Raw genomic sequence first — 24,616 nt, forward strand, 5'->3', positions numbered from 1 at the left:
TACGCCGGGAGCTTGTGTTAGACAGGGAAAAGCCAAAGCTGAGAAGGAACAGTTTAGCAGAAGTGCTTGGAAAAGAACATAAACTTTGTCTGCAGGTATCTATGGGAACAAAAATACAGGCGGTGCTTTCAGTAGCTGAAGACTGGAAGAAAATGATAGTAGGAGGAAAAAGCATCAGGGTCTGAATAACAACTGTGATATTGGAAATTTAAGAGGCATCCTAGTGCAATGGTTTTTGAACTCTAGCAGTCCCTAGAGTTAGAAGGGGAGATAAATGCGTCAGGACTAGGGTTAGCAAGGCGACCAGCATCAAGGGGAGTCCAACTGGTAGAAAAATTAGAGAGCACATGCAAGAGAACCAGAGAAAGAGGATACTGGGAATCAGTCGGATGAGCCAACAGTAACTTCACCAGCTCAGTCCTGGGCCTCTTACTCATTCCTAGGGCTCCTACTGGAGGAGAGTAATCTGTTCAGGGGCTCCTCAACACAGAAGGATCTGGTTGTTGCCTGTTCCCCCTGCAGCTGGAAGAGCCTTGGGATGTTATCTACTCACTAGGCCTGTCCCATTTCATGTTCCAAGCCATAGTCTTTGAGCTTCACACCCCACTCTTTCACCAGGAGTTTCCTGGCAGTGGGGATTACAAGAATATATTGAAATGGGGTCACTTCATTTGCATAAATTTTCAATCAAGGGAAACAATCAGGAAAAGTAGAGAACCACTTTTGAGTCTTTCTTTAGAGAACCTTTGAATGAGCTCAGAAGTATATCCTTGAGGGTTTTTTAATACATATATTGCAATATTTAATAATTGTTTGTTTTATTTCTACTAGTGATTTTTTTGGAAACTCCTAAAGATAATTCTGCAGCTTTCCAGATTTTATTTCTTTGTCCAGAAGAAGAAAGAGATTCTGAAGAATAAGTCGTGTGTTGATGCCAGTATGCAAGTGCATCTGCCTGTACCCCTTTTAGCAATATTCTGTGGCCACAATTAAACCTCTACTTCATATGTAAGGTGATATTTCATTCAAAAGCATGAAATTGACAGTTATTCTTTCTAATATTGCAAAAATCCGATGTTAGAGTAATTAATAGAGAGTGCTATATTGTCTTCTCATTCACAGAGGTAGTTCCTTTGCATAGAGAGGTGACTGCCAAAAGCTGTTGAATCAAACATGTTACCCAACCTTCTAGCCTCCTGAGATTTAGGAAAGCTGTAATAAGATACAGGTTTATAAACTAATACAGAATGAAAGTGACCATCTTTTACTTGTGTTACATAATTGTAGTTCTCTGTGCACAGGACCAAAAAATGGCTGTGGCCTTTCTTTTAAGAAAATGAACTTCTGTTAAGAGGGAGGTTGATGTGTGTTACATGCTGTGAAAATTCACTTTTTTTTTTTTTCAGATAAAATGTGTTTTTTATCTTTAGGAAAATAGGAAATATAGCTAACAACATTCTTCATAATATTTGTCCAATAAATCAGTAACAGTTGGAACCCCAGTATTTCTTTTTAAATGGTCTAATATTTGTTTTCCCAGAGTTGTCTTAGTGCCCTTCTTTGTTTGTGGAAGTGAGTAGTTTGAAAAAAAATTAATACAGCCATCCAAAGCCATCCATGTATTAGCTCAGCACAATAACTATGTACTACTCTAGGCGATTTAAAAAAAAAAAAAACCACAACCTTTTTTACAGTGGTGAACCTCAAATATATCTCTCCATCTAAATATCCCTGCCTGGGGTATGTGCTGAAATTTAAATTTAAATCTGAAGACAAATAGCCTGTAAATCTCTGTTTCTGCAAGTATGCACAAATCCAGATACATTTATTAAGATTATGGAACATATGTAAAGTTCCTTATGTACACAGTGGTTTTAAAATCAAGACCCAAGGTGCTATTACGAGGCTGGCTCCATTCAGAGCTTTCCAGAGTAAGAAATATTTGAATTACAAAGTATTGAATTTTGGGGCTTCCCAACAAGCTGCCTCAAAGACCAAATATCTTCAGTAACCAAAGATGATTTAGTGTAAGTAATCTTGTCTACCTCTTTGTGATATAGTGGCAGCTGAGGAATAACATCTAACAGGTAAGAAGGAGCTACCATCCTTGTAACAAGAACTGCTTACGTATTGGAGTTCATTGGGCATTCAATAACATATAAGTCTTTTTGATAATAAATGTTTGAATTTGATATTCTATTGGTCTTGGCAAACAAAGAGGCAAAAATGAGCACCCACAGTAATAATTTCTATATTTTTAGCCAAAACTTAAGGCAATTAAATACTTAAACTGTAATATGTTATTCCTAAAAGAAATTATCCTTTTATAAAAACATTTCCTGCTATTTTTCTTTAGCTGATAAATAATTTACACTCTTGGATGAACATAGCTGTCTTAGAGTCTTCAGCTATGCTGAACCCTGAAGCTTTCCAAGAAACGCTCGTTAATTTCCACTCTAAGTAAACAGTAAGTAATGATCCCTCCTGATTTATTTATTTCTTAAAATAATTTACAAAAAGAATATGCGATTGTTGGAAAGCACTGATGCGATATGTATGTGCATGCGCACATATCCATTGTTCCCTGTTCACATAATTCACACAAATTGGCCCTTTTTACTTGATGTTTAATAACTGCAGCCTAATGCTTTTATTTTCTCTCCAGTACTACATCTCTGAGCACAATCAGCTGTAATTCCAGTTTAGAGGTTATTTTAATATCATCTGTATTAGTTTTCTGTTGAAGTGAGTCATTCACTAAAATCTCACATTAGATATATAGGAGTTTTTGAGATACACGGAAATAATTAGGAAAGATTTATTGCAGACTTCTTCTGGATAGGCTCTTACCCTGTCTGTATCGCTGCAATGGTGCATTATATGACACATCTGTTACGCAGCTCATTTATTTTCTTTGATTATCTCTCCAGGAAATGAACTATGTGTGTAAAGAGTGCGTTGTTTTGTCTGTGTGTTAGTTATGGACTGCTGTGAATTTAAGCTAGTGAAAGCAAGTTGAAGCATATTCCACAGTGGAATGGGGAATGAGAAATCTGCGATTGCTTTGTTCCTCCGCGAGTTTGCTCTCATCTAAGAGAGGCCATAATTTTTATATTTTTTAATATTTTAAATATAACCTTCTCTCTTCCTTATGGAAAGTTCTGTTCCTTCTAAGAAATCTGGCTGTCCATCGCAGTCCTCAGCAGGGAGATGAAGATGAGTTATTTAGCACTGCTAGGAGTCTGGGTCTAGACCTAAAGCTTCTTAAGCCTCTTGAAAAGAGTAGTCCTGGAAACAGGAGGGAGGAATCAAGATCTTAACCGTGGCTCTGTGTCCTGCTCCCTTTCCCCATCCGAGAAGGGCACTGCTCAGGATATGGGGTGGTACCCAGCGATTCTCTCAGGTGTCCGGTATTCCTTGTGAGCAGGCTGACCTCAGAAAAATGCACATCATTGGCAGAAATTTCAGTGATTTTTGTCCTGCAGCTTTATATTTTTTGTTTGGAGTTTTTTCAGTTAATCCAGTAGGAAGTCATGAGACCCAGAAGCACGGTTAATATACAGACAAGGGGAAAAGTACCATTCAAAATCTCACTTAGACTCTTGACAAAATGCGTTGTGTTCCCTGTTAAATTACATTCTGGAGTGTTTGAGGTGATTTAGAAAATTAAAATTCAAGAAATCTCATTTTGTTTGATTCACAAAGATATAGGGAATGTGGCATACTTAGTTAATTAGAAATTTTCCGGAGAACGTTAAATCGTATCAATAGCCTGATAATGAAGCATCTTCTGCAACAGCTGCTGTCCCTCACAAAACATGGCTGCAAATCGAGAAGTGGGTAGACCGGCTGCTGACAAGTGAGCCAAGTGTTTACTAAACCATTGAACAGTCTCTAACTGGGTATGTTTGTTGCATTAGAAGCAACTGACCAGAATAAAGCAAAAATAGTAATATTGCCATACTACTATATTTCAATATAGTAGTATGGCGCGTCTGGCCTACTTTAGAAATCTCCATTGATTGCTACAAAGGTAGTATTTCTTATGAGTTTCACAGGCATTTGTAGGATGTACTTTGAGGGACTGTAGTTTCACAAGTATTTCTTCCAGTTGCGACGCCAGCTAGTACGGTTTCTACCCTTCTGCTTCCCCCTGGGTTGGGGCAGCCGTGCAAGTAGCGGGATTGGTCTGGGTTAAAAATGAACCCCTTTTTTGTGTGTGTTTTGGATTGCCTATAACTTGTGTGAGTTCCCCAGTCTGGGTCACCACAAAATAGTTAATCCAGTTGAAATTTGAGGGTGACAGTATACTGGGAATGAACAGGCAAGTATTAAGGAGGGTGCTAGAAAGAAATATTCATGTATCTCTGCTGTCAATGGTCACACACAGCTCTAACTGGAGCCTTTTTCGAATTTAGTTTCTCTTTATTTCTACTTCAACAGAGAGGTCTTTGCCAATTTCTCCCGTACGAAAGGCAAGAATCTTCTATTTACTGACACCATTTACAGTCTTTATCCTGTTTGCTGAAGTAGACGTTGTATAGGTTCTATTTTGCATATTTCTGCTTGATCTGTGATATCGTCTGCAATGCTATGCTGTGAGGGGTTGGAGGGTCAGAGAAGCAGCACAGTGATTTCCCCCTCACTCCCTGCTTTGAAAGGTTTGGGAAGACCCCGAACAGTTATATCAAGATGCATCCTAGTTCATAGAGGGTCATTGTTCCTAAGTTTGCTTCCATTCCTGGCGTACGAGAGACTTGACTTCCCAGGGAGCAGCGACTGGCTGTTCATTTACCTGTGCTATGTGGGAGGCAGAGGAATCCTGGTGCTTTCTTTTTGCTGAGTTACCTTGCGGTTGCTTGCCTATTCTAGTGCGTATTTTTTGGAAGCTGTTCTTCCGTCCTTGTCTTCCAGGAAGGCAGAAAATTCTTCTGCAAGTTCTTTGGGCTGAGTTTGTACTGTACAGGTAGTAAATAGTGACCTGAAGCAACAGAAGCATGAGGCAGAGTTTTTGGACCCAGCAGCTGATTTTTTATCTTCTTCTGCAGGTGTGGAAAAGGAAAGCTCTAGCATATTTTATTCAGTGACGGTGGAATAAACCACTGGTAATAATTGGTTATTGTCTCGCACGTTTTAAAAGCACAGGCAGGTTCTCAGCTGACAGAGAAGAGCTGCCTATGAAAACCTACCATATTTATCAATGCTGCTTGTGACTTCATTTTTTCTTCCCACGTGTTATCCATATAAACACAGCTATGGAGAATCATCAACTCTGATATGAATACCAAATGCGCTTTTTTTTTTCCCTTTTTTTTTTCCATTTTTTTTTCCCCAAACATACCTGTAGGATTATATTCTTTTACACTGGGCCTTTTGGGAAGAATGTTGCCTTACCACTGCGAAACACTAATTTTGCTCCTAGCTGTGCCAATGTCTCCCTGTGTTAGTTTTGTATAACTCTCTTATAATGTGCCATAGTGTATCCATGCCTAAATTGCTATCTCAGGACTTTATCTGCTGCATGGGAAAGCTGAGATGCATGCTAAACATCCCTGTTGTGAAACAAATAAAAAAAAAAAAAACAAACCAAACTCATTTGAAGATTCTCAGCCTACAGGTATAACTATGAATTAAATCTGTTTGGTTTTTTTTGTCTTTTTTTTTTTTTTTAATGCTCATTATGCTCCTGCTTTATGCTTTACCAGTATGATTCTCTTCCCAATGATGTGGCTTACATCTTGCAGGAGTTTTACATGCTACTTTATCACTATCTTGAGAAGTGATCTTTGATACCACTCAGTATGTCTAAGAAAAAAATAATTATATCTAAGTCTGAAATAATGTAGTATATTAAAATACGTAATTTATTTGAAAGCGGTTATGTTTCTCAGCTGTCTTTCTTCTCTGTTTCTGTACCTTTGTTCCACTATGCATTTTTTTTGAAGGGGCCGCTTCTAATCCACCTTTTGAGAAAGATCCTGACATTTGAATGAGACACTGCCAGACAATATAAATACATTTCCCTTACTGCCTTATTTCAGCAGACCAATCAGTGTGCTCTTTTCTTAAAACTCCAGATGAGGCTTTTTTTTGCCTTCTTTATCAGCAATAGGGCTTCTGAGAGATTTTGGTAAAACTCCATCATTGGAGCCTGATGAATTCAGGTCTGCTCTTCCTCAGCTGACAGTGAATAATTGCTACCAGCTTTCCTAGAAGATATTTTATTTACAAGTAATGTTGTGGACTAATGTTTAAGTGCCGATTTCAAGTAGGTGGGAGACAGAGGTATTAGCGTGTCAGAAACTGCTCGGAAATAATTCAGTAATAGAATGTCAGAAGTAGTTCAGTATACTGCTGGTGGGCTGGTTGTCCCCTTCTTAACAGGCTGCCAGCCTGACGCTGTGTCCCTCTGCGTCCGAGTCTCTGAGCAGACTGAAAATAACTGATGTTCATAAGGGTAGGACTATATTTAAGTGTATTTGTAGATGCTTATGAATATACATGAGGTGTGGAAGTATATATCAAGAACCCAAGAACCTTCTGGATACCATCAAACGTGAGCAACATCATTTGGGCAGCAATCACATGGTGTTTGCTGCCTCAGGGCTCCTATACCAAACACAGTTGTTCTGCCTCTGAGGATAGGAGTCTTCTGTATCTGGTGCCTTGAGGATCAGTATGGTGATGTTATTTATAAAATGATTTCCTAGTCTGTAGCTGAACTGTGTGAAGCAGCTCTATTTCATGATCCAAGCTAAAAGTTGTTGTTTTGTTTTGTTTTTTTTTTCATCTCTGAGGAATCTGTCAAACTCACATTCTGTATGCAGGTGAAAGAAAACAGAAAAGCAAAATAAATCCAATTTTCTCTGTAAATGAAAATGATGAAAACTACCACTTTTTTAACAGTTGGGAAAAAAAAATAAATTATAATTCCAGGGGAGACTTGTTGAATTTTAAGTTACACATTTTTCTCCTAATCTTTAATTTCTGCTATTGAACTTATTAGAAGATACTACCGTGAGTTTTCTTAATGTAACAGAACTCCATGCAACTTTCTGTCCCGACAAAGGACGGAAAATAGGGTTTATAGGTTCAATTAGTTTGAATGAGCTTGTACACTGTTCTAAAGCTTTTCCAGATGTCCCTATCAGAGTTGTGTGAATAATTAATTTATTGTTTCCTGGCAGATCCAAACAATAAAGAATCATTTTCCCTTAATATAAAAAGACATTTTTTTGACCTCTTTGCTAGATAATAACTATTTCAGATGAAATAAAATATTTTATTCAATACGAATGAATACACTTCATTAAGATTTTGAGTATTTTAGTCACCTATTTGAAATGAAAATAAGACAATTTTGGAAAAAAAGGTCCTAGATTTCATAGAAGTTTAGGTACCTTTCACAATGCTGAGTAGGAATAGTTGCCTGGTGGAATGCTGAAGACTAAGAAGAGGTGGCTGAGAGGGACACTCTGTGTTCTCTGATAGAAACCAGTCTGGTTTTATTGGTTTATTTTTATTTTGTGAAATCTGACATGTTCTCCAGAGTGTTTTAAACTCATCAACCTGTCACTTTCCAGTGTAAAATGCTCTGTCAGAGTGCTTCCAACCAGCTCTAGCTTCAGCATGTATTTCAGCAGCCAGTATAGGAGCTTGAGTACAAGGTGGTAGTTCTCTAAGGGCAACACCCATGTTTTATGTACACAGCCAAGTGTGGTTCATGCAACGTGCAACAGTTTCTTGAGGCTGCCCGAAGCTTTGCAGATGTTGAAACGTGCCTTGCATTTGTTATCCGTTGAAGGAGAGTGTGCAAGAAAAGGGGCTTGCGTGAATGATGTGTTTTCTGGAAACATGCTGCTTGCTAACTAACTTACTAGGTTCCCCTGGACAAGAAAAAGAATATAAATGGCCAGATGCATTCCAGTGTCTTGCTTTCTCTGTAATGTATTCCTTTGCTCTGTCATATGATGACACTCCCACACAGCTGCTAAAATGCTCTTCTTGTTGTAGTGGTTAAAGGAAATTGCTGCAATTAATTTTGCTGTCTTTCTTCTCTTTGATGTGTCATTACAATTTCTTGGATAATTTTTCAGAGATTGGGTTCTGTTCAAAACCAGTCATGTAGGGGTGAAAAGCATAGGAGGGAAAATAAACATTTGAGCCTTATCTATATATGTTTGTGTTTCTGTTTTGGTGTAGGTACCAGTCAATGTACTGAACATGAAACAATACATATACATATACAGATGTAGTTTCCGTTACTCACCTACAAGTGCAATAGACAAAAATAAGACTTCTCCAAAAGTGAAGAATCTGAAGAAATAAAATAGATGCAGGTGCCTTAGTCAAGCTAGTTTTATTTCCTAATGACTATAAAGAATGACCAGACCATGAACTCTGAGGTTATGCTTCATTTCTTGGGTACAGCACGTTATGTTCTGAGCAATTTCTATTTGTAGTCTCGAAGCAGTTTTAATCTTCAAGTTCACTACGGAGTTGACAGTTTTCCCCCTTTTTCCTTGGGTTGCAAAATAATCATCTTTTCTGCTAGTTCCAGATGCTGCTGCAATGAAAGTTAATTGATTCAGTGGTGAGAACAGTAGATCCTGGGATGGAATAGACTGTGGAGCAGAAAGCTTAGCACTTTTTTCACTGGATTTTATGAATGAAGAAGGGGAGAGGGTAGTCCTCTCAATTTCATCATGTGAAAGTCATTGTAGTCAAAAAAGGTGTTAAATTCAAAAGTGACATTTCTCAAGCTTCCAGGCATGGGTGGAGATACAAATTGAAATGGTGAAACTTTAATTCTTAAAGGCTTAAACAAAATTATTGGAAATAATGAGAAGTATAAAACCAGGATTTTAAGGCCATGCAGAAAGAGTAGCGTTAATCGTCATCAGTTTCAGCTTCTAATTCCTTCAATAAATAAATAATGTTAGTTTAGACGGGTGGCTGAGGCTGATCATTGTTTGTGTTACTTTGCGAAGGTAATTTCATTTCTTTTCCAAAATGTTCTTGATTTTGTTATGACGACCTTCAGGTCTTTCATCTAGCTCTTATAAGTAATGGAACAATGAAGGTATTCTTATACGGTAACACTTGTGGAAAAGGTGAGGAGCAGAGAAGTAGAAGTGAGCCACCTGTGGCAGAGCAGGTCTCCAGGCTCACTTTAACCGAGTTTTATACACATGCCACCCCTATCGTGCCACCCACGTGGCCGTTAGACCGTGTGACATACCTGCGTGGCCTTTGCCCACCCTGAGGCTTTTCAGAGCCCTCTTCCTCCAGCCAGGTCTGTCTCCTGGGGCGGCAGCAAACGCCAGGCGTGGGGTGCTGCCCAAGCCAGCGCTGAGCAGAGCCCCGGGCAAAGCACTGCCCGCCTTGCTGCTCTCGCTGATGCTGTGGAAGTCCTGCCCCATCCAAAGCACCTTTGCCGACTCAAAGTGCTTACGGAGTTAGTAACAGGATGTAGTAAAAGCGTCTCGGTGCGCTCTGTAAAAAGAGGACAACTACTGGGGAAGTCTCAGAGGTTGATCTCGGGTTTTCAACTTCTCCCCTGGTAACTGTGTATCGAAGCGACTGTTTGAAACCTCACAGGGTCATGCTGGGGTCGTCAAAAAAGCTGTGAAAGAGTCTACTTCAGTCTGCTTCCCCCCCGCCCAGTGACTGTAAGTTTGCTTAAAAACTGTGATTGCTTAAAGAGATTGCTTAAAGAGTGATTGCTTAAAGAGACCTTTTGCCTCAAAAGATTTTTCTCGACAGCCACAAACCCCAAAGTTTGGGTTGTGATTGGAGCACAGCCTGGTGCTTCAGTAAGGAGGTCAAACAAATGCTGAAAACCTCATGCTTGCTTGGATGCAGCTGAACATACAAAAAAATCCAAGTCATGCTGGACGTGACCTCAAGTCTCGGGGCAGGTTTACACAAAGCGTAACCCATCCGAGCTGGTTGGTGCTCCCCAGCTGCCCGTCGCTCACCTTGCCCGCTCCTCCTTCTTGCCGGGTTATTTCATCAGCTGGCTGAACGCAACGCTTGGACCAGCAGAACAGACCAGGAGAAGAGCAGCCCTGGTGGGGCAAGCAGGGGGAGGAGGGGGAAGAATGAATGAGGCAGAGAGGACAGCTTGTATTTATGAGCGTGTCTTTTGAGTTCATAAAAGTCAGGCAAGAATGCATAACCAGCCCCACGGATGATTTTAGCTGGATCTGCTTTTGATGGAAAACATTTTGCATATCAGTGACCTCTTACAAAAATGACAAATTTCAAAAAAAAAACAACCCTCAAACCTACTTGCAACTGGCCCGAGTCCTGGTATAAATTTAGCATGATGTAATTAACCGTTGCAGAGACAATAAAGACAAGATGTATTACTTCATACCGTGTATTTTAGTCAGCAGCCAATAAATTTTGCGTAGTATCCTTCTTCACCTGTGCAGGGAAAGACTCAGAGGTAACCCTTCAAAAGAAAAACCTTCACGTGCAGCTGATGGTCTGTTTCTATGCTTAAAATCACGGGGAAGGGCTGCCGTTGTCCCGTTCTCAGTATGCAATGTCCTGTGCATTATATCTGCAAGCCTGAACTCCTTGAGAAATAGCGCAGCTCTCAGTGGTAGAAGAACCATAAAGTAACATCTTACTGTTGTCAAAGCGTAGCCTGAGTCTCAGACGTCTGGCTTACAGTCCAGGGGTGGATGATAATTAACACGCTTTAAATAACTGCTATATAGTGCTGCAGGAATTTATCACGTAATAACGAACATCGGGTCTTGTTGATCATTTGAAGTGCTTGGGTTTTGTACAGAAAATATATAGGTGTCTCTCTTCTTGCTTTATAAAAAACAGTATGATAAACTTTCACTAGCAAACTGGCAGGCAGCTTTTAGTGGCAGTAATCTTATACAGTAGTTGTTGCGTTATTATTACTGTTAGTTGTCCTATTCAGATTTTTTGTTATTTTAATAACTTTCAAAAATGCTTGTGTAGAAGGGGAAGGAAGTTTAGGCCTAGGGTTTTTTAATATAGGCAGTTACCTTGCCTAGATTAGCGACCGTTTTAAAAGTAATTAAGAATTAATGCTGGTTTAGTTCTCTGCATCCAGGTTTTCTCCTCACACTCTGAACAATTTCCTCCCCAACTCTAACTTGGTAAGGCTTTCTTTCCTTTTTCTCTTTGAGACAAGTTCAATTGCTTCTCTTTTTTTTTTTTTTTTTTATTTTATTTTACCTTTTTACTGATTTGCAAGAAAGAGAGCTTGCACTTGAGTTCAAGGAGGCTTCTCCCCCCAAAGATTTTTGTGGCTGAAAGGACTAGAGAGCGTGCTGAGGGCCCGCCACACCTCCGTCCTAATCCTGCCTCCTCCTGGATGAGGCACTTAACCTCTCTGTGTTCTATCTATAAAATACATTTAATAATACTTAATGGCTTTACTGCCCTTTGAAAATGTAAAGTGCTATGTGAGTGCCGATTACTTTTATTATGTTCCCTGATGGAAGTCCTCAATGTATTTGTGTTAACTGGTTCTGCTAATGCACTTTCTGTAATAATCTTTGGTTAACAAAGTGAAACAGTTGCAGAATAAAAGCTGTGGTTTAGTCAAGGCAGACAGAGTGACAGGACACGAAAAGACTTTGCTTCCCTGGGTATGTCTGTGGTGCATGTCAGCCATGGGCTTGAGCTACAAAAACGCAGCCCAGCTTGTCTTCTCTCCAAGGGGCGCCTGTGCCAGGGAGAGCACAGTATGGAAGAAGCTTCGAGCTTTGGACACGTGGGCTGACCATCATCCACCAGCATAGGACAGATTTTCCCAGGCAGTCGAATCCTGCAGAATAATTTGGTCAGGCTGCTCTTCAGTGAGAATTGGCTGTCCCCAAAACTCACATCAGTAGTCCAAAGCTAGGGGCTGGCTCCCGGGCTGGGTGTTCCCACAGCCCCACTGGGCCAGCCCCTGGTCTATCTCCCCAGAAGCGGAGCCAGCCGAGCTGGTGCTGTGCTGTGGGCTTCTGATGTTTCTCGCAGGCAAGACAGCAGTATTTCATAAAAATGTGGCGAGGGTTTGTCAGGAGAAGAGAATGTATATCTGACCAGCATCGATTATCTGTCACTACCCCTGAAGTGTTTCCATGGCCCTAAATCCAGATTGTGCTGGTGCAAAGCATTGACTTGGAGTAGATCAACTTCCACTTGGCTAACTTCTTTACAAGCTTGCTTGAAATTTGAAATAAGACAGCGTTTATTAGATCTGATGTAGACAGGGTACATTCAGACGTAGTTTAGACCGGTGTGTACCTGAAGAGGAAAGGAGAGATTCTGGTCCCAAATGAAGCGTTGGCCATTTGGACCAGGAGTGGCCTCAGGAACTTTTTGGTCTCCTCATCCTGAAAAGATACAGACTGGAAAGGCCTGAAAAAGCATGCACTTTTTTGTGCAAGCAGAAGGCATTGAGTGAAATCATGATAATTTTACGCATTCTTGGAAAATGGTTGAAATGGTTCTCTTTACCCCCGAAATGCATTTTGGAGTTGTCACGGTGCAGCTTTTAGGAGGAAGCAGAACAGAGCAGCTCCTAGAAACGGGATCTGAAATAAAAGGAGCAAATGTGACATCCCTGCAGCATCCCCCTCCGGGGCCGTGTCAGGTGGGGAGTTTGGCTGGGGCAGTACACCCATCAAACTATAACGCAGGTCTCCTAAGGTGAACTTGGGGAGGATGGAAACATCCCACGGAGGAGAAGGGCAACAGCTTGTTTGGTCTTGACTTTCAGTACGAATACCGACTGTGAAAGAGGGGCCTCGTGATCCTTCTGACTTTTTGAGATTTACCCAAAAGCCCAAACATCTCTAACTCATATTATGTTTACGCCTGTAAATGGTAATTGTTATTTTTCAGAAAGAGGTTTAGAACCATTAGAGCTGAAAATGGCAAATGTGAAGTAAATTTTTTAAAAGGAATTAACAGTAATTAAGAGCAGATGCTTTTCTCTCTGATCTCATCTCATTTCAATTCTGATAGACTGTTTAGGCTTAGAGGAGACAGTATATGAGTTTGGACTGGGTTTCTGCTATATTATAATTATACAGGCAGTGAAAATAGAGAATTCTGAAAGAGCAGACAAAGTATTCAGAGGCTTTTACAATTGTGCTACTTGCTCTCCGTTTGCCTTTCAGACTTTCTTCCCTGGAACTCAGCAAATCGTAGTTAATTTTTTTATGACTCCACTTGCAGAAACAAAAGTAATGTCCCTTTAAAAAAATTGAAATAATAATTTTTAGCAAAATATCTGGATTGAAAATGTTGGATTTACAGCTTTTTGATCTTCAGTCCTCAAAATAGGTCATGATTTAAAACACTGGAGCTGCGTAAACGATAAAGCAAATACGTCCATGTCATTCTTCAAGTGCCCTCAGGAGGGAGAACTTAATAAAAGTTTCTTATAATTTTGGTCTGAAGGTCTGTGGAAAGAAGTAAGACTAAGTAGCATTATAGAAATAGCTGTGTGAATACTGAGACTGACGGAAAACAGTGTTTGTGATTCTTCGATTCACTTTTTCTTGGACTCTGTTTTGCCCTGCTGTCGTTGTGTACAGACAAGGTTATAGTCAAAGTGCAAATTTTAGCCACTAATTAGCCACTTTTAGCCACATCTTAACTGAAAGGTTTCAGGGCTCAGCCTTAAGGGTTGAAGAGGCTGAGTGATCCATGCAAGTTCAGACCAAAGTGCAATCTTATGTGCCAGATAAATTTGTAGACATGGTCTCACCTCTCTGCTTGAAGTGGAAAGATTGGGCACTGAGCTGGTGGCACTACAGCCAGCACAGATTTCGTGTCTTGATCAAACTGTGGTGACTGAGCTATCGGTCTCCCAATGTGCTTTGGGCTAGGAGAAACAGATGCTGTTTTTTCTCTTCTTGGCTGTTTCTTGAGAACAGAACTTGCTGTAGGACTTATTTTTCTGTTTGCTATTTCATCTACTTAGATATTTTTGTCTATTTAAACCTCTTTTAATTTGGTTGCTTTATTGAGTGGTTGCTAGCTATTAGGTTGCAGCACTCACCACTATTTTCCTGCTGTCTTTGCCAACCTAATTACTCTTTTGTTCCAAATGTGGCCTATTACATGACCGTTGCATAGCTGAGACACTGTATTGAGTTGTAAATAACAGCCTTTTTCTGTGGTTGTTGCCTCTTTTCAAAACACTGCGTTAAGATAGGAAAAAATAGGGGTTCATATGCGCAAATATAAGACACACAATGTAGGAATGTTCTGATTGCCCACAACATTTTTGCATAGTATAATATGCTATATTTTTTGCTATAGGAGATAGTATAAAAATTCCTGTTGCTCTCAAGTTAAAGACTGCAAAGAAAATCAGGCAGGATGTTTAGGAAAGAGATAAACTTTGGAGTTCAGTAGTTAGGCCTATGTTGTTCAGCATATTCGTAAGTTAGCTGGAGAGAAGGAATGAGTGGCAGTGATAAAAATTATGGATGATATTAAATTGACTAAGGTGATGAAGGCAAGAGCAGACTGAAAAACTGTGCGGTCCCCGTCTCACTGTCTCTGAAAGAATAGAGTTGAACTTGAAAATGCTCCGAGAAGGACAAGATGAGTTCAAAGGTGAATAGGATAACATTCATGTGAGGAATGACTGAATATACTAAAACTGTTTGGAAAAGAGAAGATTAGCAGTGGGATGATGACCTACGGAATAATGGTATCTTCCAATAAAATAATTAGATGAACCAAATGAAAGTAAGAGTTGTTTTTTTCAGAACAATAGGAGATTATCATTTTCCCACTGTAATTTAAAGTGTGAAACCTCTTAGCAGAGAGTACTATTTCCAGAGTGTATAAAAGATCTGAAGTGGATTAAATGCCCACGTGGGCTCAAAAAACATCTGGAGGAAAAAAACCTTAGGAGACATTAAGCACAAAAAGACCATTTTTGGCTCTGGAAGTCCCTGAGCCACGTACCACTGGAGCCTGAGAAAGCTTTCTGCAGAAGCATATGTTTGTCCTGCTGTATGTTTTGCTGTAAGCATCTGGTATCAATTGCTATTGTAAATGGAGTAGTTTGCTAGATGGACCTTTGCTATTGCTTTTAAAACTTTTTACTGCTTTTGCTTTCCTTCAAAGCATCTGGAGACACAGTCATTCTTTATGGCACAATGTTGTTTATTGTCTTGCAAAAATTGGCTGACATTTATATTTGAGGTACCCATCATGGTAATTCAGATATACGGTATAAACGTATAGGTAGATTACAAAGACTGCTTTATCATTTTTTTGTGGGAAGAGGAATAGTCTGGACACCTTATAGTTGTGTCTTAAAAATTATATTAGAAGCTGCAAAATGATGATAAATAAATGATCCCCAAATGATAGCAAGTACCCAGTGGGGAATTTATTATTATAGGATTAAATCTGCAATGACACTGGATATTGGGTCTCAGAGAAAATGTTCATTGCTGGAGAAATTGTTTCTGATAAAATAGAAAGCTACTTATTAGGTCAAAAATCACTAAGGCAAATGAGGAGTTGATTAGTTTCAAAATAATTGATTGTTAAAATTTGACATATACATATATGTTGTTGCTGGTTATTTCAGAGGACCGCAGGGTTCACAATATATGTTACAGTAACAATAAATGAAAACCATCTAAGCTTTACATTGTTCCTTACTGCAGCCAAACAATCTTGTGCATTAAAACACTTCTCCGTTGTTGTCAGGGTTATATGTTTTACTCAGTACTACTTCCAGCAGCCTTTGTGTTCTGTCATGGCAACCCTTTCCTTTGAGCAATGGCCCAAAATTCCCAGTTTACAAAGAGATTTGCTCATACCCGTCATAGATGGTTGCTGCCTTCCCTTTTTAGGATGGTAGGGTCATACAATTTTGGATTCCCAGCTCTAATGTCACCTTTAGAGAGTCATGCTTGCCAGAGCAGGTTTTTTAATAGCTTTTCCTCCATGGATGCACTGCTGCTTCAGGGTGTCTCATTGTCTGGAAGAGAGATATTTGTATCGTATTGTCACTGATGAGGCACATAGTGCTGCTTTATATTAGAAAGGATAATCAGTTTAATTTGAATATCACTGTTCTGTATTCTACGTATAGTATAAATCCAGCTGCCACCTACTCTTAGCGGAGTGCTCAGACCTCTCTGGCTTTCAGAAGTTCAGATTTCCGTATTTATACAAGAATTCGTGGAACATTTATTGTGTTCTGTGTTGACAATCACTCAATAATACTGTTAATTTATCTGTATATGAAAAAGGGATGGTTCAGCCATGGCTTTTATTCCATAAATGTCTTTCTCCTGCCAAACATATGATATATGAATGGTTTTATGGCAGTCTAGGTCTTGTGGGTTTTGGCCCCACAAGGATTTTGATATGTCTCATGAGGTCATACAATTGGTCAGTCTGGTATATGGAGTCAGATGTAGGTTATATTCATAAGCTGCAACTAATTAAATTATCAACAATGAAGTGAAAGCCTTTCTTTTTCCTTAAAGCACAATAACCAAAAATTTAGAATTCAAAAATATTTTTTCTTTCAAAACTTGTCAACATTAAAAAGAACACTGATATTTGAGAATGCAGTGCACATCTACACATAATTTTAGCGAGATTAAAGTGCAGCATGCTCTAAGTGATGAAGTGACTAATGATTCATTCATCATTTAATTTAACCTTCTGTAACATTACTCTGAATTAGCTTGCTTGAACAAGAGTATGTCTTAAAAATAATAATTAAATCTTGATTAACGTTTGTAATGATAGAAAATTCATGGAACCTTAGTATGTTGCTTAGATAATAACTACTTGTGTTAACAATGGCCCCTCATTTGTAGTCTGGCTTGGAGCAGGTTTAGCTTCCAGCACGGGCTTCTGTGTGTTATCCCATTACTTTTTGTAATGCCATTCTCTTTTTCTCTAGATATTTACCCATTGCAGTCCCTTAACGCCTCTAGCCTGTTTAGCTTCACAAAGAGTAACAAAATTCCTCTTGTTCCTCACTAGGAGGCATGGTTTTCAATGCTTTCTTCATTTTGATGTTTCTCTATCATTCTGTCCAACATTCTGTCCAACTTCCTCCTGCTTGAAGAATGGTTACCAGGTTCAGGTAACACAGAGGTGATTTAACTTCCTTACTCTCTCAGAGTTTCCTTGGCTTTTCATAAAGTTCATCATCTTTATTAGATGCAGCTTCCCTCTGAAAACTCAAACTGGACTGATTTTTCTCCATCCTTTCCAAGGCCTCTTCCTTGCTGCTGCTGTTTCCATCTTGTATACATGTCTAATGTTCTTGGTTCCAAACTTATGTCTTTATATCTTTTATGATGAAGCTAGTCAATGGTTTAGATGGTTTACATTATCAACCTGTGTTTTGCATTATTTCCCACACGCCATCATGACATCTGAATCATGATTTCTGTTTTTTTTCCATGTTATCATTAAAAAAAAGTCTAGGGTAAAGAAGTAAACTGTATGGTGTTCCTCTAGAAATGCTTCAGTTGAGCACAGTTCAGTTCATTACCATTATATACTAAAATGTGTCATTTAAAATATTTTAATTCAGTTAATCTTTTGCATGCTTTTACGAACCCAAATGTCCTGTAGAAGTCTGTTTCATCAAAACTATAATTTTTGTCAACTAAACCTATAATGTCACCTAAAAAGACATCAAGTTAATTTGATAAGGTTTTCTATGAATTATAGTTGATGTGTATTATTGTATTACAGACTTTTAAACCTGCAGTGATCAAGGTTTGTGTTAGATGTTTTGTTATGGAAGCCAAAGTAGATGTCAGGCTGACAGAACATTTAATGCTTTAAACTATGGACTCACGACCAATTTTCTTGTTCATCCTAGTTTTTTGATACTTCCTTAGCTTCCCTGAAATTTTAATTAATATTAATTATTAATAGTTAATATTCCAGACAGCAATAATATGGTTGACCAGACCTTTTAGGATTTTTTAATGTGAAGTATTCACATTCAGGTACTTTAAAAGATGTTAGGGTTGTTGAGCAGTATATTTCTCTAGCAGGCTAACAAAATATCCCTCCTCTACAATACTAGGGAGGTTATTTATTAACTTTCTTTTTAGTTTTTGTGCAGATTACCTGTCTCAGTGCAATCTGAATTTTCGTATGTGGGATGGGGAAAAGTAGAGCTAATAAAGAGATGGGGCTTAAAAGGGGTTTGAGAATAGGTATAGTAAAAATAAAGACCAAGACAGTGTGGGAAATAAAGCAAAGCATTTTAGCATCCAGAATATTGTAGAATGGACAGAGTTTTACAGGACAGCAAATTGCCACGATTGTAACAAGCTCGGTTTTTCTGCAACAATCAAAGCAATCCAATCTGCTGTATCATAGCATTCAGCCACGTGAAACGATGGTATAACTGACCAGTATAAATGACTTGTAATTCACTGATTGCAAACCTCCGACACCACACAGGGATGTGTGTCCCTGGGTTGCTGTGGTACTTTTCAAGCATAGATAAAAACACTGTATTATTATGTGTTGTCATACTAAGGCAATACTTAATAGGAAACATAGTGTTTATTGTTTGTTCTCTGTATACACACAGAAGTTTCTTCCTGCCAATTTCATTCTTGAGGGTTGTAATCAATGCTTTGTAGTTAATAATGTTGCTCTTTTAAGTTTCAGCTCTATTGTTTCAGACTGTTTGGTGACTCAGGCAAATACTCTTCCATCAGCCTGTGAAGTCTGAAAGTCATTTTTGCATTTGGTAATAAAGAAATAATACAGGAAAAGACAACCTTTTTTTTTTTTTTTTTTTTTAATAGTTACCTCCTTCATAAAAATAGCAGTTAATACAGCTGTCTAAATTCACTCCTAATGATTGATAGATGAGTTTCATTTCAAATGTGTCAAAACTGTTTCCTTTTTTCCAATGATTATGAATAGCCTGATGAGCTTGCTCAGATGTTTTCATTAAAAATAAATATATCACCAACTGTTTTGCAGAACGCAACAATATTTTCTAAGTTATTGTGAGCTATATTCAGTTGTCTTTTTTTATTTTATTTTGAAGATAGTACTTGAGGGTATGTCAGGTATAGTACTCAAAACTGACTCGGTATATACCTTTAGTAAGGACAAAATATGGAAGCAAAATCACTGTCATTTACTGGGCTGGTAAGGTAGTTTACCCTGTAACTTGTATTCTGAAGATCAATATGAATAATTACAATTGAAAAAAAAAATTACGACAAAGCCCAATATTGTGTTTCACACATAACACTGAGTGAAAGATAGATCTGTTTTAAGGGAACCTCTACACATTTCATTTTAGCAAGTTCATGCTAATTTCAAAGCATAATTTATGCTAGGATCTAATAAATTGTATTATTCAATCTCCTCTTCACTTAAATCTTTGGATTGAAAGTAACACTCATGAAAAGTAAGAATCTCAAATAGAGAACGATACAATCTGTTCCGTGAAATGAAAAGAGAAATGACCACTGTCATGCTTTCATGTCTACCTTCATTGTTATTCTTTCATATTAATGTTTTAGTATTGTTATAAGAAATTTTGCATTTATTGTTTAAATACAGAGTAAGAGAGGTCAACTCCTTCCTCCAGGTGCTGTAGTCGAATAGAAACAGAAGCAAGTGGTTCATCAGTAAATTCTGATTGTGCAGTGGTCAGCATTTGCTTGCTAGTTTATTTGAAATGCTGTATTGGGGCCCTTCTCCACACAGGTATGGCACTTGCAGTACGGTCAGTTGTTCACGAGTCTGTAAAACAGCATTCCACCAGCAATAGTGATCTGCAATTAGCTGATCAGGGCTATCATTTCGTTTTATGGTAGGCATTTTTCTGTTTTCCTCCATTGTGACCACAGCCTCTGCTGCCCTATTCTGCAGCGTGCACCCAGCTTCTCAGGCCGCTAGCAACAGGCGCGGGGATGGAGATGCTCGCCTGGCTCTTGCTCTGCTCTTGGGGCACGATGCAGCCAGGAGACAACCAGAGGACTAGAAAGCGATGACTGTTCTGTAGGATGGAGCCACGGTGGACCTAATAATAGACAAAACTCAGCCTGAAATGTAAAGAAGACAACTGTCTGTTTTATTGTTTTTTTCTTTTTTGGTTATCCAACTCCAATGTACTTTTTAACCTGATTCTCTGAACAATGTTGTTCCACTTACAAACCTGGAGTGTTTTTCTGTCTCCCATTTATTCTTTCAGGATTTGTGGATTTAACACTCCATGATCAGGTCCATCTACTGGAATGTGCCTGGTTAGAGATACTGATGATTGGCTTAGTCTGGCGCTCCATGGAACACCCAGGAAAGCTTTTATTTGCACCTAACCTTTTACTGGACAGGTCAGTCTGCACGTTGCTGTGAATTGTTTAAGTTAATGTATTTCCACTGCAATCAGATTAGTTTTTAACTTGTAGTCATCTCACGGATACTAAAGTTTGAGAGTAGATCTCAAGTTAAACAGGGTTATAGTACGTGGGACTGGAAAAGGGATTCTCAAAAACCTAGAAATGCTCTGGAATGTGATGCTGGTCATTTATTAGACAAGTAACACATGTGAAAGTGGCCTGCTGCTGGAAGTGCTTTCTTTCAAAGGCAGCAAACAATTTCTCTTATAATTTGTACAGTTTGTTGCAAAATTAAATTAAAAGTTTTTAAAAAATAAAAAAATAAATACTGAGCCCCAATCACTTTAATTCAGATAATTATTTCTGCATACCTAAAACCATCCTAGTTAGTCTTTGTTAGAATTGGTTTATCCAAGCAGCCACACAAAATTTTGGAAGAAAATCCTGGTAGAGTCTCTCATTTGCAGAGAATGCATTAAGGTGTTTGTTTTTTTTTTCTCCTGAAAATGGGAGTCAAATATGTAAAACACACACCTGGTTGCTGCCTTAAGCCTTTTTAATCAGTCTCGCTAATATGATGTAGGTTTTTCTAAGTGAGAGAGAAAAATATGCATCTCTGCCACACGTTATCCTGGATGTTTAGCTGGTAGTCTCCACAAATAAAAACAGGAAGACGGATAGATTTTTGAAATGTATTCTATTTATCTTAGTGCAAACACAGGTTGTCTTTTTTCCCAGTCATGAAACATTTCAGCCTTGGGAAAGACGGTTAAAAGAGAATAGTCAGTGAGCAGAGGTTTTGACAAAAGTCCGTGGCAAATCTGGAAGCAGTTGGTTAAAGAGTTACCGTAGCTATTGGTAGTCCTCCTTTGTTTGAAGACCACCGCCCACATAGCAGAGTTGGCAGGAGAAAGCTTATGTGTGCACACTGGTCACTTCAGCGTGGAGTTTGGCTTCTTGGTGTAAATTGAAGGTGGAGGCAGCGCCGAGCTGAGGAGCCAGAGCACGTGGTGAGGCGGCTCAGAGCTGGGCATGCTTCTGATCTCATCACGTAGCTGCCGGGGCAGTGAGCTACGGCAGAGGGAGGGATGGCAACAAAACGTCAAGGGCTGTGCCTTCAGCTACTGCTACCATTAGCTCTTATTAGCAGAAAAACATCTTTTGAGCAGCTTGGTCGGTTAACCGTGGGGTACTGAGTTTTCATGTTCGCATTTGTGCAGTGTTAATCCTTTGATTTCCCCCCCCTCCACCGGTTTGCTTTTCGTATTTTAGTAAAATATAAACGATAATGCCTAACAGTATAAAATATAATGTTTCATAGGAATAGAGAAATATTTATTGCCTTAGAAAAAAAAACTATTCCACTTGTGAAAGCACATGATCTATGAGCTACAGAACTATATACATATAAAACACATTCTCATTCTGTGGACAGAAAATATCTGTTTGCCTAAATGTAAGTATAGTCTTCTCAAGAGAACAACAGTTTTAAACTAATTTCTTACTGCACATAAGAAGTAAAATTTACTGCTGTAGGAAAGTAAGTATAGCATAATATTGAAAGCTATTATAAATTGCAATATAGCTTCCAAAGACCAACCCATCTCTTCCACGTTCCATAATACAGGTTGTGAGAAAAAATTGAAAACTGAAGAGCAGAGCCAGAGTACCACTTTTCCTCCTCTTAGCTAAGAAAAACAGCTAGGGAAACACTTGCAACTTTGGTCTACTTCAAATAAAAATCCCTATGCTCTGAATAAAATGGAGTCTAAGCAGTTGATTCACACAGTATAAACCAACCCTGCTGGATTAAAGAAAACAATTGCAGGCAACTGCCACCACATACTACTTTTGGGCTCAAAAAACAATTAACTTCATAATCAAAACAGGCTTTTTGTTTTCTGACTTTCAAACAAGACTGTTTCTAAAAATGTAGATCTATTACATCTTCTAATTTTCAAATAATAAGAAACATGTTTCTAAGGCATCATATACTTGCATCAGTTTACTCGGTAGGGATAATTGCTAAAAATAAAATAATAAATTACTTGACTCTGGGGAGCACTTATATGCTAATTAGTTAACCAACTGTTTATTTACTAGTTAATTAGTGCTAACAAAAGTTTGATGTGCTAATTTGATTTAGGCAAGTTGCCCTTTGAGAATGCTATAGGGCAAAACTATATTGTTTGTCAGATTTGAGAGGGCAGGACAGAGACTGATTCAGAGTCTGTTTAACTCAATGGAGTCCTTCCACTGGACCCAGTATTTGGGCAAATACTGCAAGAATGAAAAAATTGTTTGATGCTCTATTGTTGCTGATCTAAATATTGAAATCCTCTGACCAAATGGCTAAAATAACGTAAAAGATAGACAATTTCCTTTCATCTGTTCATCTCTCCTTACCCTTCAGCACGTTCTTTACAGGATACTCCTTTTCGATATTTTCATCCACAGCATTCTGTCCTGAATCCCTGTCACATTTTCCCTGTTACCTGATCTACGGGGTTAACAGCATTTGCAAATATTAATTTAGCTACTGTCTGTAATCCAGACTGACCGACTATGGGTGGTAAAACCTAGATCTGTCTCTAACCTGTGTTCTTGTGGACTTATTGCAAATTCAGTATTGTTAATATGGATCTTGCATATGCCTCTACCTCTCTCAGGTCATTCTGTGGCAGACACCCTCTCTGATTCTCACATCCCTTTCATTTTTCACATTCAGACTTTTCCTATCTCTAAGAGATTCTTTCTGTCTAGAATCTTGGAGATAGTCATTTGTATAAATCTGTACATAAAGCTCAGGTCATGTCAAGTTTTATTATGCAGCTTTTTTACCTTTTGGCTAGATAAATAGTCTTGTCTTGTTCATATCTGTCTGAAATGCCATAAAAATAACATTCCAACCTTGATTTTTTTAAACAAATCTATTTTTTTTTTCTCCCAGCTCAATCCTCCTACGTGGGTCATATTAAACATGAGCTTGTCTTGTCTCTGAAGATCTTTTGGAGACTGTCTTTTTCTCATTATGTGAGAGTCTACTTGTTACATTTTCAAATAAATGCCTCTATAATTTTCTTATGTAACAATTCACACTTGGAAGACTCCTTGAAAATATCTGTAAAACAACCCTTTGGTATTCATTTTAAGTTCCTTCTTAAAATTTTGCTTTGTTTCTATAAAGAAAAAAAATATATAACAATTAAGCTGCCGGTATGTGTAGACTACTGCCTTCTGTATGGTTGAATATCATCATGTTATCCCTTTCTGTTCCCACTCTGCCCTGTGATTAGGGTATTCTGTGGGGTAATGCACCATTTCTTATTCTGTTAACGCACTGTCTAATCACTTGAGCCTTGGTTCAAAATCAGGACTTTTAGCGGTCTGCCAGTTACATATAACTGGCATATTTTGACAGTGTACAGCTGATGCTATTAAAAAAGCTCAAATGACAATAATTATAGGTTAGAAAAATAGGCCCAAACAGGAAATAAAATGGCATACTCACAGTGCTTGCAATTAACGTACAGTACCTGATGCAATCAAGGAAAACCCAGGATAAATGTAAATCTGTTATATTCTGTATTTGAAAATTAGTATCTTGTATCAAGCGAATCTAGAAGTAAAGGCTTATGTTTCTAATGGCAGAAAGCAGATGTTTCCTGTCTGGAGGGTTCCCAAAAAAACTAGACCTTAAAAATTTCATTAGACCAGGACTGAAATTTGTCAGGCCTGACAATAGGCGGTTTATAATTTTGAGGAAAATGTAATGTTTCTCAGGAATAAGAAAGTCATATTTTCTTATAGTTTTAAAGGATTTATTGCACTCAGATATCATGCTGATGGGAGGTTACTTAAAGCTTTGAGACATAACCATCAAGAAACCCATGGTAGAAATAGCTGACTCGCTGACTGAGGTGGATGACTTCTCACCTGAAACATCCTCAGTATCATCAAAATGGGAAATACAGTGCTGCGTTTTAAAAAGGTTGGTGGAACTTCTGCCTAGTAAGCCTGGTGACCAGTGTAAGGAAACTGATGGGATACCATCTAAAGATGAGGCGTGAGTAAACATGACATAGTGGTAAAGAGTCACTGTGCATTTTGTAAGGGGGAGGCTTGCCTCATGAACACATTGGAGTTCTTTGAAGAAATTAACAAGAAGTGGATGAGGGAGATCTTGTTTGATTTCCAAAAATTATTAAACAAGATTCAAATTTTACGTAGACAAAGGTGAA

General features: G+C 38.5%; 1 protein-coding gene across 1 annotated transcript in view; it reads left to right on the forward strand.

Moving 5' to 3' along the window:
- ESR1 (estrogen receptor 1) overlaps positions 1–24,616 on the forward strand; it is a gene marked incomplete at its 3' end in the record, with an annotated part of 172,322 nt that overhangs the window by 124,692 nt on the left and 23,014 nt on the right. Inside the window, exon 6 of the mRNA XM_082481905.1 lies at positions 20,231–20,369. Coding sequence (XP_082338031.1) covers positions 20,231–20,369 — 139 coding nt within the window. The remainder of the gene's footprint in view (positions 1–20,230; positions 20,370–24,616) is intronic.

Source organism: Vanellus vanellus (genome assembly GCF_965231255.1).
Source record: "Vanellus vanellus genome assembly, chromosome: 3".
Taxonomy (NCBI): Eukaryota; Metazoa; Chordata; class Aves; order Charadriiformes; family Charadriidae; genus Vanellus; species Vanellus vanellus.